A 16238-nucleotide genomic window follows, 5' to 3' on the forward strand; every position below is an offset into this window, starting at 1 on the left:
ATATGAGTGAATGTGCTTTTGTATGGCGTTTTTGCCAGCAGCCTATTGCATGAGATCGGATTGCAGCAGCATAAGTGAATTTGCTCTTACTCCACTTTTGTACAATCCTGAAGTTGGTACCTATAATTAGCAGGGGGTGTGGGGGGTCCAGGGGACTTGACCCCTGCAAAAAATAGTTTTAGATTTTCTTATTTGCGATCACTTTAGATTTGCTTTAAAGTGATTGTTGTTTTTATGTACACTCAAAAGAACATCCAGTATTTTGATGAGGCAATCAATTCTATGTAAATATATATATATACATAACTATATATATATATATATATATATATATATATATATATATATATATATACACACACACACGTGTGTGTGTGTGTTTATATTTAGTTGAAATGTGTTTACCAAGAAAGTCTGAGAAGGATAACATCCCATTTTCAGTAAAGGGTTGGGGAAAAGAGCACCTCAATGACATGATAAATTTACAGTAAAATAAAGTAATTGCAAAGCCTAATACAGAAGAATGACATATTAGCTAAACATTCAGCTTCAGCCCATAGAGTGTGACGTTATACATATATAGTGGGAATATCTAGACTGCTATAACAAGCTGAAAAAGAACATTGTCAATAGATAAAGTATTCACAATGTACAGTTCTTGGATATGACATTAAACACACTCTTTGGAACATTGATGACTAAATAATATAAATAATATAGCCTAGGCAAAATACATTGATTTATGTTTAAGAAATAGACTTTACTGATTCCTTCTTTCTGAATATAATCAAAGTATGCTGGTGTTGGAAGTAGGGAATGACTAGTTCAGCCTGGGGTAGTGCAGGAGCAGAGCCAAGTTTTATTTAGTCATTTAGTAGTTGTTTGAAGTTGGAGAGGTTAGAAATAAATCTAATTTGCAGAGGTATACAATTCCAATTTTTAGTGAGAGATTATTAGCAGAGATTTTGGCCAGAGGATTTGTGTATTTTATATATACTGAGAAGATGTTATTCATTAGATAGAAGCACAGCAGCTTATTTTTAACTGAAGCCTGAAGCTTGGCTAAGATGGGTGCATTATATGAGATGTGAAAGGGTAGATAGTGGCAAGAGCAGTTTTGATGGTGTTACTAGGGAAGTTTTTATGCCTGTAGAGGAGCATTTCTAATTTTTGGTGAGTGTATTTTTATTTTATTTTGAACATACAGGACAAATTTAAGGTTATTGTCTATAATGACTGCAAGAAGTTTTGTATGGGAGACTACTTTGATTTCAGTTTTGTTTTGTGAAAATATTTTGAAATTCACTTTATTATGCATGTGTGATTTGTGGAAAAACAGCAGTAACTGTTTTTTTAGGGATGAGTAGTAGCTCGGAATTATGGAACCATTTTTCAACTGAGGAAAAAGCTTCTTGTGTGATATGGAGGAGTTGAGGCAAGTCATTAGATACAAATTTAAGTGTAGAATCATCAGCATATTGTATTACAGAGGCTGGACCTATGGAGGTATAGAGGTCATTGTAAAGATATTAAAGAGAATACACACACACACACACACATAGATTTACCTAACAATGTCAAAGCACCTAAATGTCAGAATTTCTAATATTAACACACAAAAACAAAAATAAATAAATAAAAAACATTGTCATGGCACCACTGCACATTCTCTGAGACATAAACTCAACTTTAAAACAATGCTTTTGCATCCATCTATCACTTCTAATGTATTCTTGAATAGCATATTAAATGTATATGGCCCTGAATTTAGTCTATTCCACAAAACAGCATCACTTGTAGTATTAAAGGTTAACCAGAAGTCAGCTCTCAGTATTTTCTAGACTGTAGATTGGATTTGTACATGTACATATTATGTCTGTGGAGCAGGCATGACAAAATGGGAAGTTTATCTTTTCAGGACGGATTTTGGGAGGAAACTCTCCACATTTGTATGGTACAAATGCAAGAGCATATTTATTTATTATTTTATTTATTTTATTAACATTTGTGTACCAGGAAAGTACCCATTTTCAGTGGAGTCCCAGGGAGAAAGCACCACAGCTATAATATTAGTGAAAAACACACACACACACACACACACACACACACACATATATATATATATATATATATATATATATATATATATATATATATATATATATATATATATATCTAGGGTGATTCACACCGTATTACTATACAGTATATTCAGACAACAAATTATTGCTTTAGACAACAGGTTACATGTACCACAAGTACAGCAAAATATATATACATTTTTAAGTCATAGAGCAGGTTATTACATTATATATGAATAAGGTTACAAATGATGAATTGAATGTAATGCTTCTAACTTACTTTTCTTTGAAGAATGTAATGCTACTCGATAAAGATAATTGAGATTATATGTATCTAGTAGCATTACAGATACAGATAATTGAGTTCATGCACACCTATCAGAAGACGGCATGGAAAAATGTTTCAGGATAAAGAAAATAATCAATGTGATGTTTATATGTATATGTGATGTTTATATGTTTATATGTATATGTGATGTTTACATGTATATGTGATGTTTATATGTATATGTGATGTTTATATGTATATGTGATGTTTATATGTGTTATGCAAAAGCCATACATCATAAAATTACACAGAAAAAAAGCAGAAATGTAGTAATTTGGTTCATCATGTTAAGTAAGAAAGAGATACTATGTGTATAAAAAGGGATGTTTCAGTCAAGAAGAATTCAGATGTGGGGGAGACAGAATAAATATTACAGGTGAATGGACAGAGCAGAGGAAGGGAAAATGTGGCAGCATTATGTAATTGTCAGCAGGGATAAGGGGATAAAAGATGAGAAATAGATAACATGGAGATATAACTATAGGATGAATTAGAATATTAGGCTGGAGTTAACACATTTTACAGTCATATACTACTGAAATATTTCAGAGAAGTCAAAATTTAGTCAAATACAGGAGCAGTAGGCCGGCACGTTATAGAGCTCTGTACATGTAATGCATCCATCTGCAACCCCTTTTCCTACTTTTACATAAGGGGATCAAGAGTGACAATCTGGAACTGGGTAGCCATAATGTAGTTGTCAGATGTGCTATAGTAAGTGACATTTCATCTTCAGTGAGATTGTGAGATAATGAAGTAAGCCAGCCTATAGCATAGGTTTATTGTGTCATCACTGCTGTACTTGTTTAGTTACCCAGATGAAACTGCTAAGAAACTAAAAGGAAAAGTCTGCACTGACTTATATGGAGGGGGGGTGCTAACATGGGTGCACTAATCATCAGCCCCTTTTTTTCCCATTTTTCTATATGGGGTTGAGGTATCGTGTTAACTGTCGCCACCTCTCTCGATTCAGTGCCACATTCCTGCCTTCTTCAGCACTCATTCCTGACTGTCACAGATCTTCTTTCACACAATCTATCCACCTCTTTGCTGGATGTCCTCACTTCCTCTTACCTTTTTCCTCTCTGTCCCAAATCTTCCTCACCAGATTGTCTTCTGTTTTCTACACATGCCCAAACCACCGTAATCTGTTCTCTTTGATGTTTTCTGCAATTGGAGCTACTTTGACCTGCTCTTATGTCCTCATTTCTTCGACTGTCCCACAGTCTGCATCCTACCACCTTTCTCAGGCACTTCATTTCCATCACCTTTAGCTTCTTCAACTGTTCTGCCTTTACTGCCCGGGTTTCTTTACCATACAGTAGTACTGGTTGCACCACTGTCTTGTACACCTTACTTTTCAGCTTCTTTGGCATTCTTCTGTCATAGACTACACCTGATACTCTATGCCAGTTTGCTGCAGCCCCTCTGATTTTAGCTTTGACTTCTTCATTCAGACTACCCTTCTCTTCAGCTACTCCTCCTAGATACTTGAAGCTGTTTACCTGTTCCACCATCTTCCCTTCTATCTCTATTCTCAGCTTCTTCTGATTTCCTCAATTGGCTGCCATTACCACCGTCTTATCTCTGCTTAGTTTCATCCCATGGGGCATCAGATTTGCATTCCATTCTCCTATCCTTTGCTGAAATTCTAGCTCAGAGTCTGCATGTACTGCTACATCATCTGCATACAGCAGCTTTGTTGATCCATCCTCTCCAACCTGTTTGCTAATGTAGTTCATCACCATTATGAACAGCAGTGGTCTCAAAGCTGAACCCTGATGTACACCCACTCCCACTGGGAACCCCTCTGTGAGGCTGGACACTGTTCGTACTTGAGTCACTGGGTTCTTGTACATAGCCTATACTAATTCTACCAATGTTTCTGGGGCTTCAAACTACCATAGTACTGCCCAGATCAGCTTTCTTGGGACCTTGTCATATGCTTTCTCCAAGTCTAGGAATGCCCAGTTGGACTCTCTCCTCATCTCTAGCTTCTTCTCAAGTATCTTTCTCATTGCAAACATTGGGTCAATTGTGCTGCATCCTGATCTGAATTCAAACTGCTCATCTCCCATCTTACATTCTACTCCTCTGTGTATCCATTTATCAATCACCCTTTCCAGAACTTTCATGCAGTGTGGTAGGAGTTTGATCCCTCTGTACTGCCCACAGTTGTGGATGTCCCCTTTGTTCTTGCACACTGGCATGAGTATGCTTATTCTCCAGTCATCTGGGATACTCTTTTCTCTTCACACTGCTATTAGTACTCTCAGGAGCCATTTCTCCCCATCTCATCCAGCATCTTTATCATCTCTGCTGTGACCTCATCTGAGCCTGCTGCTTTCCCTGACTCCATCTTCCTTAGTGTTGTTCTTACTTCTTCTAGGGTGGGCTCCTCTTCTTCTCTCATCATAGGCTGTTTCTGGAGCAGTACAGCTTCTGTGGAGTTTTCTTCATTCAGAAGCTGCTGGAAATACTCCTTCCATCTGCCTTTGATGTTCTCTGGGCTGCTGAGCAGGTTGTTGCTGGCATCCCTTATGAAGGGTGTCTGACTATCTTCTTTATTTTTCTGTCTTTGCCTTACAACCTGATATAGTTTCTTTGTGTCCCTTACTGAGTTACTTTCCAGAAGTTGGTGCAATGCCTCCGATGCCCTACTCTTTGCTATTGCAACTTATTTCTTAACTTCTGTGTTAGCCAACCAGTAGTTTTTCCTAGCCTGGTCAGTTTTTTTCTATCTCCCACTTCTTCCTGCACTCCTTTTTCCTTTTGATGACTTCCTGGACGTCTGCATTCCACCACCAGCTTTCCTTATGTACCTTATTTCCATACCTGGCTCAGCCACATATCTTTTCTTAGTCCTAACACATGCTGTTTTTAGGTGTAGCCATTCTTCTTCAACTCCACCTATTTCCTCTTCTTCTAGGGATGCTAGAGCCCTGAGTAATTCCTTGAACTGTTGTAATTTCTCTCCATTCAATTCCAGGTCTTCAGCCTGGTCTCTGTTAACCTTAGAGCCTTTTATAACCACTGCTTGCAGCTAATTGTGGCAACTAGTGATTTATGCTGTGGGCCAACTGTTTCACTGGGGATGACTTTGGAATCAAGGATTCTGCCCCAGTGTCTTTTCCTTACTAGGAGGAAGTCTACCTGAGTTGCATGTTAACTACTCTTGTATGTGATCTTGTGACTGTCTCTCTTTCTGAACCATGTGTTGGCTACTATCAAGCCATTTGCCAGACAGAAATCTAGAATGGTTTCTCCTTCTTTATTCCTGTTGCCCCACCCACGTGGACCCAAGTAATCCTCATATCCTGTTTTGTCTGTCCTGATATGTGCATTCGAGTCACCCATTATCAACACCAATTCATGTTGTCCTGCTTTATCTAGTAGGTCCTGCATCTGCTGTCTGAATGCACTCTTTTCCTCACTATCACAACCCTGCTGTGGGGCATAGGCTGAGATTATGCATACTGCCCTATCATACACTGGAGTCTGACTGCCACGAGTCTGTCTTTAATTCTGATGCTATCCCTTACTGCCTTCTGAAGCCTCTCTCTCACCACAATTATTACACCATTTCTAGCCTGCCCTCCACCTGAGTAGTAGACTCTGGATCCCAAGCCAAGTGGCTTTGCTGCACTGCCCTTCCATCTCATGTCTTGGATACATAGAATGTCTAGCCTCCTCTGTATCATCATGTCATTTACTTCCAAGTTGTGTCCTGTCAGTGAACCTACATTAAGTGTAGCAATTCTCATTTCATGTTTGGCAGGTTGGTTGGTTTTACATCCAGCTTTCACTCAACAGAGCTATCTCAGGTAACCCAGGCTGGGCAACTAGACACTGGCCAGCCAGTAGTTTATTGACCCAGGGCTGTTGAGCTTTATGGTGGGCACACACACTGGCCAATAGGGGCACATATACCCCTCCCACCATTAGCATGGGTCCCTGGCATCGATTAGTGTAGGATGGGTCCTCAACCCACTTATCACCAGTAACTACCCATGCCCACTTTTGGCGACATTAGTCAACATGACCGAATCACCTAGAGCCATATTTTACACCATCGAGTGGCTAGCCCTGCCATGACACTTAGTCTGTGATCCATGTTCTCCTATCTTGAGGATACAGTGCACCACAGTAGATGCCCAAAGCAGTTGGTCTGTACAACTTTTCCCTCTATAGGGCACCATGTAGAGTCTGTGCTGTTGCCCACAGCTCCATTCATTGGTGAGTCTGAGATAAAAACAACCAGGAAGTTTTTTGGACATGGGAGAACCCCCATGGAGACAACATGCAAACTCCAAATAGGCATTGGTCAGAGGTCAGGATTGAACCTTGTACCTTGTGCATGGGAGGCGAAGACCTTAACCACTAAGCCATCTGGTGCACTAATGTTCTTCTCTAAAAAGAAAAGTGTTATGGTTTCATTGCCTCTTTGTTTGTTATAGCTTGGAACTGTTGTTCCACATGTGTGACAATTAAATTACTCTACAAAAGTTATACTGATGCAGTGAAACATGTTTTTTCTGTCCTCTTTTGCTTTACCAAACTGCATTATTGTATGATTTTTCTGCACTCATTCTGAAATATGTTTATATGTAAAGCATTCATATAATCTTAGAGCACTAGCTCTTGAGTTTATATTTTGGATGTATGGTATACCAAATGAGAGATTTTTGTGAGGCGTTGTGTTAAGATTCTAGCCATTTTGGGTATCTTTGCATTGGTTGAATTCTTGCTCTGTAGACAGCAGTAATAAACCATCTTTCTGTTAGGTATATTGCACAAAGGAAACGGAGAGAACCACTTCCTATCACAGCAGCCTCCAGTAATCACTAGTATCATGGGAAGTGGCCGCAGACGCAGCATATCCTGTCCTAGCTGCACTGGCCTTGCTGAAGGTAACAAGCTTCTTGCACCTGTGGCCTTGGCTGTCGGTATTGATGGAAGCCTGTATGTTGGAGATTTCAACTTTGTACGGCGGATCTATCCTTCTCTAAATGTCACTAGTGTCTTGGAACTGAGGTAGGGTGATGATTTATTTTTGCCTTATACATGTTTTGCTGTAAAAAGTAACAATATTTTTGTAGTTTTTATGTCATACTTTGCATAAGAGTCATGACAGTTAACATCTGATAGATTTAAAATCTGTAAAGACTGGGTTCGTTAGAAACACAGAATTCTGACATCAAAAACAGGCAGAATACTGATAGGTGTGTTGGTCAGCTGACAGAATTTCCCACTATTCCATCAGGAAAACAAGTTGTTGTTCCTGTTAACATAGTGTACTATGAAGTTCAGTGGTAATTCCCAGTAAAAGTGCTTTTAAGCATGAATCCTTATATTCATTTATGAAGGCAAGTGGTAGTTCCTAATAATGAGTGTATTTAATCAATAACATTTTATCTTCTTATGAAAAGCAAGTGTTAGTTTGCACGAGTTACAGAACATTTAATTAGGAATGTTAATAACAACTTATGAAAGCAAGTGGAAGTTTCCATTAAGAGTACATTTAAGTATGTATGTCATTCCTGTTATGGTGAAGACGTATTTGGCCATGATGTTGAATATAGGATTACTGAGTTTCATGTGGTTTTGTGTGTGTGTGTGTGTGTGTGTGTGTGTGTGTGTGTGTGTGTGTGTGTGTGTGTGTGTGTGTGTGTGTGTGTGTGATTTTGTGTGTGTGTGTGTGTGTGTGTGTGTGTGTGTGTGTGTGTGTGTGTGTGTGTGTGTGTGTGTGTGTGTGTGTGTGTGTGTGTGTGTGTGTGTGTGTGTGTGCCTGTGTGTCTGTGAGTGTGTGTGTGTAAGCTGTGACCACACAGAAGCTAGCTGTGGTAAGTGGGATTTTATCCTGTGAGGGAGGGATGTTTGCCCTTTGGGCTAGGGGGTTTTTGTCTGGAAAGGGGCTGGCTGTGAAGGCAGACAATTTTTTTTTTGCTCCTCTTAGACCTAGTGTTTACTACTGAGTCTACTGTCCAACCCCCCCCCCCAGACTTATTCCATTTTTGCTGGGGTTAGTTGTGGACCCTTGTGGTGTCCCAGGGGCACAGCTATTCTGTGCTTCCATCTGGAGGTATTTTTTTTATGGCCTATGCACTTCCTTTCACCACCACCCAGTGTTCAATGATTGCATCCAAGCACAACCCCCCCCTCTTTGGACCACACCTCCCTTTAGAGATCATATCAAAAAGTGCCCCTCCCAATGTGGATGGGAATGGTCCCTCCTTCTCTGCCGCTCCATCAGTCACCTGGTTTGGCTGGGATATAATCGGGGCTTTATCAGATCAAATTATCTAAAATATCCAGTATTCTTAAGGCAAGACCAGTTAAACATTAGCAATAGTATGCCTCCCGTAGGTTGTTAACATGAAAGACTGCTACTAATTCTCTTTTCACACACTAGAATCGATTGCCACATTCTTTCCCTATGGAGGAATATTAATTTTAAGGTGGTTGTGATGTCTTCTGTTCCTGAAGCAACCATCTTCAATTTTTTATGACACCATTTCTGGAGAATGGAGATCTGCTGTGAATGCTTGGCATTGATTTATTTCTGTATATGAACATAGCTCCATTTTCTGGTTTCACAGATTGTCTGTAACTGGGAGTCCTGTTTTTGATAGTGCTGAAGTATCCTTTAATACCTCTTGCATAAGTATTCTAACTGCATTAAGACACTCATGGATATCTTTGCTTTTTACTATCCTGACTTTTTATTGCTGAGAAGGCCACCATCGTATCCCAGTGTGGCATTCAGCAAACTTAACTTACAGTTATAGCTGTCTTTATCACTCAGTAATGCAAAGACTGGATTAAGGAATTGTGATCAATGAAGTGTGCTTGATAGTGTGAAGACATCTCAGCTCAAGTTTGACTGATCTGTTTAATAACATTAACTCAGTTTCTGAGTTGCCCGAGCTCTGCAGAAAACCATGTTTCCCATGCATAATCCCAAGTCCATCCTCCAGAGATTTTTGAGTTTTTATATATCTAGCTTAGGGAATATGACTGACAATTATACTATTAGGCAATATGTATGAAGGGAATACCTGTTGAGGGTAAGGGTCTTCTTGGATATATTAGCAATAAGGAAGGTGAAGAGTACTGAACCACGAACAGATATCACCTTATAAAAGTTTTGGGGATAGGATGTGGCAGCTTGTAGGAAACATGTACTGATCTGTCCTGGAGGCCATTTTTAAGCTAGTATAGCTGTGACTAAATTGGTGGAGGATTTCAACTAATTTGTAATAGGATACACTGATAACTGCTTTAGATATATTTGTGAGCAATAATTTAGTTAAGCTTTCCTGTTTCAAACTTTGATCGCTATCAGTGAATGAGACTAGGGCTGTGTAGTTGTTGTACCCCTTTCTGTGTTAGCTACTCAACAGAAGTATAAAGGTCTAGAAGATACTTTTAACTGTTCTTGGCTGGCTTTTTCAACTAGTTTTAAGAGGATGGAGAGACTAGTGATAGATCTGAAGTATTCATGTGATGCAAGTCTTGAAGCTTTTGATACAGACTATATTATTTTGCAGAGATCTTTGAAAATGAGTGTTTTAATTGGATGCTGATAATATGTTGTGATAGGATTGCAGATAAGATGTTACATGGCTGAAACAGTTATACAGTATAATTGATCTAACCCATTTCTGACAAATGTGTTTCAGCCATCTTTCTTTGGAGAATGAGATAGGTTTAAATGTACTGTTTGATATTTTGTATCTTTCAGCGCGCGCGTGTGTGTGTGTGTGTGTGTGTGTGTGTGCGTGCATGTGCGTGTGTGTGTGTGTGTGTGTGTGTGTGTGTGTGTGTGTGTGTGTGTGTGTGTGTGTGTGTCTGTCTGTCTGCCTGTGTGTCTGTGTATAGTCATTGATAACTGGCAGGAATTTATGTTAGTTAGTGCCTACAGATGTAGAGTGTGAGGCCAGGTGTTCAGCTATGACTGATGGCATAGTAATACAAGGGAGGTGAATGCTGTTGCAGAACATATTTGATCCAGGCTTCATTTCCTTTTAGGTTATAGTCCTTGCCATAATTCCTTAGCTTTGTGTATTATATAGGTGAGTTTGTCTCTCACATAGGTTTATTTTGCTCTATTTACTATATGAGCTAACTTAATGTTATTGTAGTGATCCCAGGTTTTATTGTAGTTGATAGTCATATATGAGCTCGTGAGCACTCCTTTTTTGTTTTCTTTTTTTGAGTATGGGTAAGGCAGGCAGGGGTATTTGGCTTCCTACTGTCTTGCAAAGGAATAAACAGGTTTAAGAAGTAATACAGTGGTGTGTTGATTGACCAGTTCTTTTAATGGAAGAGTTTACTATCTTTAGGGAATTAGCAAACAATGTGAATTTTGTTTGGTGGGTTGGTAATGTGCTTTAAATATGCAACTGTCATGATGGTATGGTTGCTAATAATGGAAAGAATTTTTGTGATGTAGCTTTCTATGAAAATCAGTAATCATTCTGTGATAGAATGATTGCTTAAATAAGTGTTATTTATTTATTTATTCATTCATTTTGTTAACTAGAATAGAGCATGATCCCAATTTACCAATTTCAATCTCAGCCTAGTGTTTAAACCTGTGTGGGAATTGTAGGTTGCATATAATGGTTGGGGGTATGTGTAGAGTTCCAGTTCCTGTTAAATTCTCCAGAGTATGAGATGAGTGGTACTGCTGGTTGCCAGCAGGGGGTGTAGATGTGGCCCAAATACAGTTTAATATTCATAACTATGACAGGTATAAATCATCCAGTTTGATTTGTGATCTGTTAGGTTAGTTGAATTTGACAGAAAGTAGGACGTTATGACTTTGTTTCATTATTTATAGAAGCACAGCAACACCATTTCACTTCAGGCCACATCTTCTTAATAGGATACAATCATTGCATGCTATTTAGCTTTCTTTTTTAAATTTTCGATTTATTATTTATGTCTTTTTCTTACATATTGCTTCAGAAAAAATGTACTATACTAATTTCATTTGTTGTTGTTTTTCCCATTTACTGTCTTTCTTTGAAGAAATAAAGACTTCAGGCACAGGTGAGAAAATGTCTTAATATATTTATGTTCATTTTTGTGCTTTTGTGTCTAAACCTTTAAGACTGTACTACAGCTTGGCTTGTCTTTATAATGTATCTGTTATACAATAAATAAATAGCACCTTTTCCATAAATATTGACTTTTCTTCCCGTACTATTTCCTATTGACTCCTAAAGTAATTAAAATGATGCATGTCTTTCTAAGCTGTTAATTACTTTTGTTTTAATAATACAGGAAGTAATTTCCAGTGGTCTCTGATAGCACCCTCTGGGCACTTACATAGTGTAACTGTTTTCCCTTTTGGCCTTCCTTCCCTCCCTCCTGGGATCACTCATCTGTTTGAGATATTTCCTTGGGTTACTTTGAGCTGGAGAGACTCAGTAGTCAGCGACTACGTACAGCAGACACAGAATCCTCTAAAGAGTTACTGTGATGTGCAAGTAATGCAATGATAGTAGGAGCTGTTTTATAATTCAGAGCTGGGAGTCTATATAACGTAGCCATGAAATTTTACTATGTAGTGTAATATAAACATAATGCTTGTTTGCAAATGTTGCTGTATCACACTGCATTACAAATTACAAATGCCCGTTTGCCTACACAGAGAACCAGGGAGAAGTATTTACTAGAAGGTGCCAAACAAAAAATGCTGGAAATTTAAAATGTGCTGATAGACTATCCTGTTTCTTGGACAGTCATAGTCCCTGATGTTTGCAAGACTTTTGCCTTCTTTCAGTTGCTCTATCCTAGGTGATTGGGCAGCACTCTGGATCCATTCCCAAACCAGTAGTGCCTGGCAAAACAAGCTGGCATACCACATACTATATTATCAAGATTGTAATCCACAATCTGCACACTCATCCTTCAGTGTATAACAGTATCCAGTCCCAAAATGTGGGTGCTTTCAAAGAAGACAGGGTATCATAAACACGGGGCATCTCAGAATGTGAACAGGTTACTGTCTGCTGTGCAGAGAATGCACATTCATGGACCAGAATGGTGATACTACTGCAATCAAACAGAATTGTGAAGTAGGTTCAAGCTATGAGTCAAGGAAATCCCTTGCCAGTATCAGGGATATATTCAGTATCAAGATGAAGTCTTCAGAGCTAAGCATGTACATGGGGAGTACAAATATACATCATGTCAGGTGCATTTACTCCAATGCCCATGCACTTGGCAGGGTGGAGAAGTTTACATATAACAGTGGTAGAGGAAACTAAACACTAGAAATCATATGCCTCTTATTGCCAGAGTGAAAATAAACAAGACAGAGATCCTGTTTTTTGTGACAGACTTAACATTCACAAAATGTTTCTGTGCAAAGTAGTCAGAGTTCATCACTCTCACTGCATGAGTTCTCTGACTATCATCACCAGACCGCAAACTCCCATGTAGCTGCTAATCACTTTCTACTGTTATGTAGTGAGTCTTACAAATTCAATATCTAGTGTTGCACACTTCCAATAAATCCACTTTCATTGATTTCTGGATATTCAAACAGCTTGCTGTTCTTTAGCTACACTTCAGTACCTCAAAAAAATGAGGAACCAAGACTGAAAGCAATGGTCATTGTCGTCTACCATAAATGTTTATTATCACATTCCCATTGGCTGTGCCATTGCTAGACAAGAACATTGATGGCTCAGCTATCAGTTACTCAGGCCTAGATATCTATCTCCAAGTTAGCATCCTGTAGAACCCAGAGCAATTCATCTCGTCCTAAATTTTAGGGCAATGAAGCCACATTTCTTTTTCAGCTCCAGAAGGTCTGTAGTACATTTCTTTATTTAAACTGTATCACATCTCTTCTATAGGTGATAATGTGATCTCTGTCTTACCAGCACAATATAAGAGAAACATAGCTGGAAGTAAACCTGTTCAACTTTCTTTAATAACTTCTTTTTTGTCTACTTTCAAGCAATAACCCAGCTCATAAATACTTCCTGGGCGTGGATCCTGTCTCTGGAGCAGTGTATGTCTCTGACACAAATAGTCGGCGCATTTATAGGATCAAGTCACTGAGAGGGGCCAAGGACCTTTCCACAAATTCTGAGGTAGTGGCAGGAACAGGAGAACAATGCATACCATATGATGAAGCCAGGTGTGGAGATGGGGGCAAGGCCACGGACGCTCCTCTTATAAATCCTAGAGGTATGATTCAAAATTATGAACATTTTTTGAAATGCTGTGCCTCATGTAGCTATATCTGCCTGTTATATTGTGTCTTTCATTGCTATCCTTACCTGTTATTTTGTGCAGTATATTAATATAGCTGCCCAAGATACTATGCATTACATGACTATCTCTGCCTGTTATATTGTGCATTTCATTAGTATATCTGCTTGAGAAACAGTGCATTTCATTGCTATATCTGCCTGTTATACTGTACATTGCAGTGCTTTCTGTCTCTGAGACACTGCACAATACATTGCTTTATCTTATACAGCAGATTCTACACATTACTGCATTACACCCACTAGTTTGGATACACAGTGCTGAAACTGCTCCCTTTCATTGCTGATCACCATATGGATTTCTAAGTCATTGACAATCAGACTGAACATTAGTGGAGGTAGCAGGACAAAGACCAGGCCTCCATTGCAGAACTGTGACACCGCAGTCCAGCATTAGTAGGACTTCTGTAGCCAACACAAGCAGCTTGCCATCAGATGTGGACAAAACAGTTGCTGACTTTGCTATCAGGAGGACTAAATTTTGTAGACATACTTAGAAACAAAATGCACATGCAATGGCCAATGTAAATATCAATCTCTACTGCTGAGCACTTAGTATGTGTGGGCTACTGTAGTCAGAGGCATGTGAGAGCATGACCAATTGGATGTTACCTCATTCTCTCTCTCCTGTAATACAGACACATCCATATTCTTCGGGACTTATTGACCTATTTGTAATGTGTACATATTTGCATATGTGTTTGAACATTCATAATTTTGTTTAACTTAGCATATGCATAGTTTTATTAACATACTTAACATGCAAAACATGAGAGCTAACCCACAGCATCTTGATTAGAGCCATGAGTGAAGATCAGTATATCAGAAAGATTTTAACAATATGATTAAGTATGCTATTTAACTGTGCATTTGTTTCTGAGGCAATAAAAGACATTGGTTTGCAAGCATGGATTTCTGTTTACTAAAACTGAGCAGAAAAATGTGACAACAGTTTCTATGAATTAAATGTGTCCTTCTGCAGAAATGGTTATAACTATGAACTTACGACACATTGGGATTTAGTACATGGGTTATACGGTGCCTTAGTACCTGTGCTGAACTAGCAGATGAAACTAGCTGACATGGTTGTTTCTTCTGTCTAGGTATTGCTGCAGATAAGAATGGAATGATGTATTTTGTCGATGCCACTATGATTAGGAAGGTGGATCAGAACGGAATTATTTCTACTCTGCTAGGTTCAAATGATCTTACAGCTGTTCGGCCTCTCAGCTGTGACTCCAGCATGGATGTCAGTCAGGTAAGTTATCCTATCAACCGAGAAATGGATGTTAAACAATCATCTAGCACTAAATGCTTCCAAATACAAAATTATGATATTCACCCCCTCGAAGTATACTAAAATTGACAAGAACCCTTTTCTCCATAACTAGCCAAAACAGAACCCCTATAGAAATTATATCCCATACAAAGCTTCTAGGTGTCACTATCAATGAACAGCTTAAATTTGACATGCATCTCAAAACAAATATAAAGAAAACCCACCAAAAACTAGACCTAATCTACCGTCACAACCGCTTCCATACTCCCTCAACCAAATATGTCCTTTCTACCATCTACCTCATACCCTCCCTCTTGTATGGTGCCCTGTCTTTACTAATCTCCAATCTGGTCTAAAGACTAAACTATCATCCTGCTATAACAAAATCTCAAAGTTTGCCACTGGTACCAAATCCTCCATTCACCACTGTAATGCCCTTCGCAAACTAAATTGTCTTGAATTGTCCCATCATCTCTCCTTAATCCAACATTCTTATACACGTAAACTCATCTTTAAACTCTTTCTATGCCCCTCCCTTGACTCCTCCCTCCAATTGCATCAACCTGATAGACTACTCAGGTCAAACAATCAAAACCTCCTCGAAGTACACATACCTGCTCGAACTCCAGGCAAATTCCTTTTGTCCTTCTTTATATCTCTTGGAATCTGGAATTCCCTTCCTCCACAAATTTGTACCACCAACAACCACCACACCTTCAAAACCTTGATCCATTCCCACCTCTCATCCCTCTGGGAATGCTCCTGCTCCCACCCCTCCTGACTTTCCTCTACTTAACCATATCCTACTTATCTCTTTTCTCTAATTTCTCATAACTCTGATCCCTCTCCTCTACCTCTCCACACCCTACCTACATCTTTTTTTCAAATTCTCTGATCCCCACTGTCTAGTTTCCTGTCTAATTTTACACCTACATATATGCTCCTTACTTCTTCCTTCTATACCTATATCTTCACTCTACTTATTAGTCATTAATTTACCCTTCTCTGTTTCTTATTTCTTTTGTAATTTGACTTGAGAAGTTCACTTGTATAGACTATATATATATATATATATATATATATATATATATATATATATATATATATATATATATATATATAGTACCTTTGATTGCCTTGCAAAAGCATTGTATACTATTATTTCTTATTTTTTGCTCAAAATCTTTTTATTAAATTTTCCAAGAATATATAAAAAATAATATTTTTTTAACAACTTAAATGACAAACATTGATAA

At 38.6% G+C, this 16238-nt stretch overlaps 1 protein-coding gene across 5 annotated transcripts in view; it reads left to right on the plus strand.

The window, feature by feature from the left end:
* TENM2 (teneurin transmembrane protein 2) overlaps positions 1-16238 on the plus strand; it is a 1770657-nt gene that overhangs the window by 1559624 nt on the left and 194795 nt on the right. For all 5 annotated transcript variants that reach the window (XM_044069584.1, XM_044069586.1, XM_044069585.1 and 2 more), the window contains 4 exons: positions 7194-7443; positions 11446-11466; positions 13388-13620; positions 14807-14961. In XM_044069584.1, coding sequence (XP_043925519.1) covers positions 7194-7443; positions 11446-11466; positions 13388-13620; positions 14807-14961 — 659 coding nt within the window. The remainder of the gene's footprint in view (positions 1-7193; positions 7444-11445; positions 11467-13387; positions 13621-14806; positions 14962-16238) is intronic.

This window comes from Protopterus annectens, chromosome 4.part0 (assembly GCF_019279795.1).
Source record: "Protopterus annectens isolate FY-2018-M chromosome 4.part0, PAN1.0, whole genome shotgun sequence".
Lineage (NCBI taxonomy): Eukaryota > Metazoa > Chordata > Ceratodontiformes > Protopteridae > Protopterus > Protopterus annectens.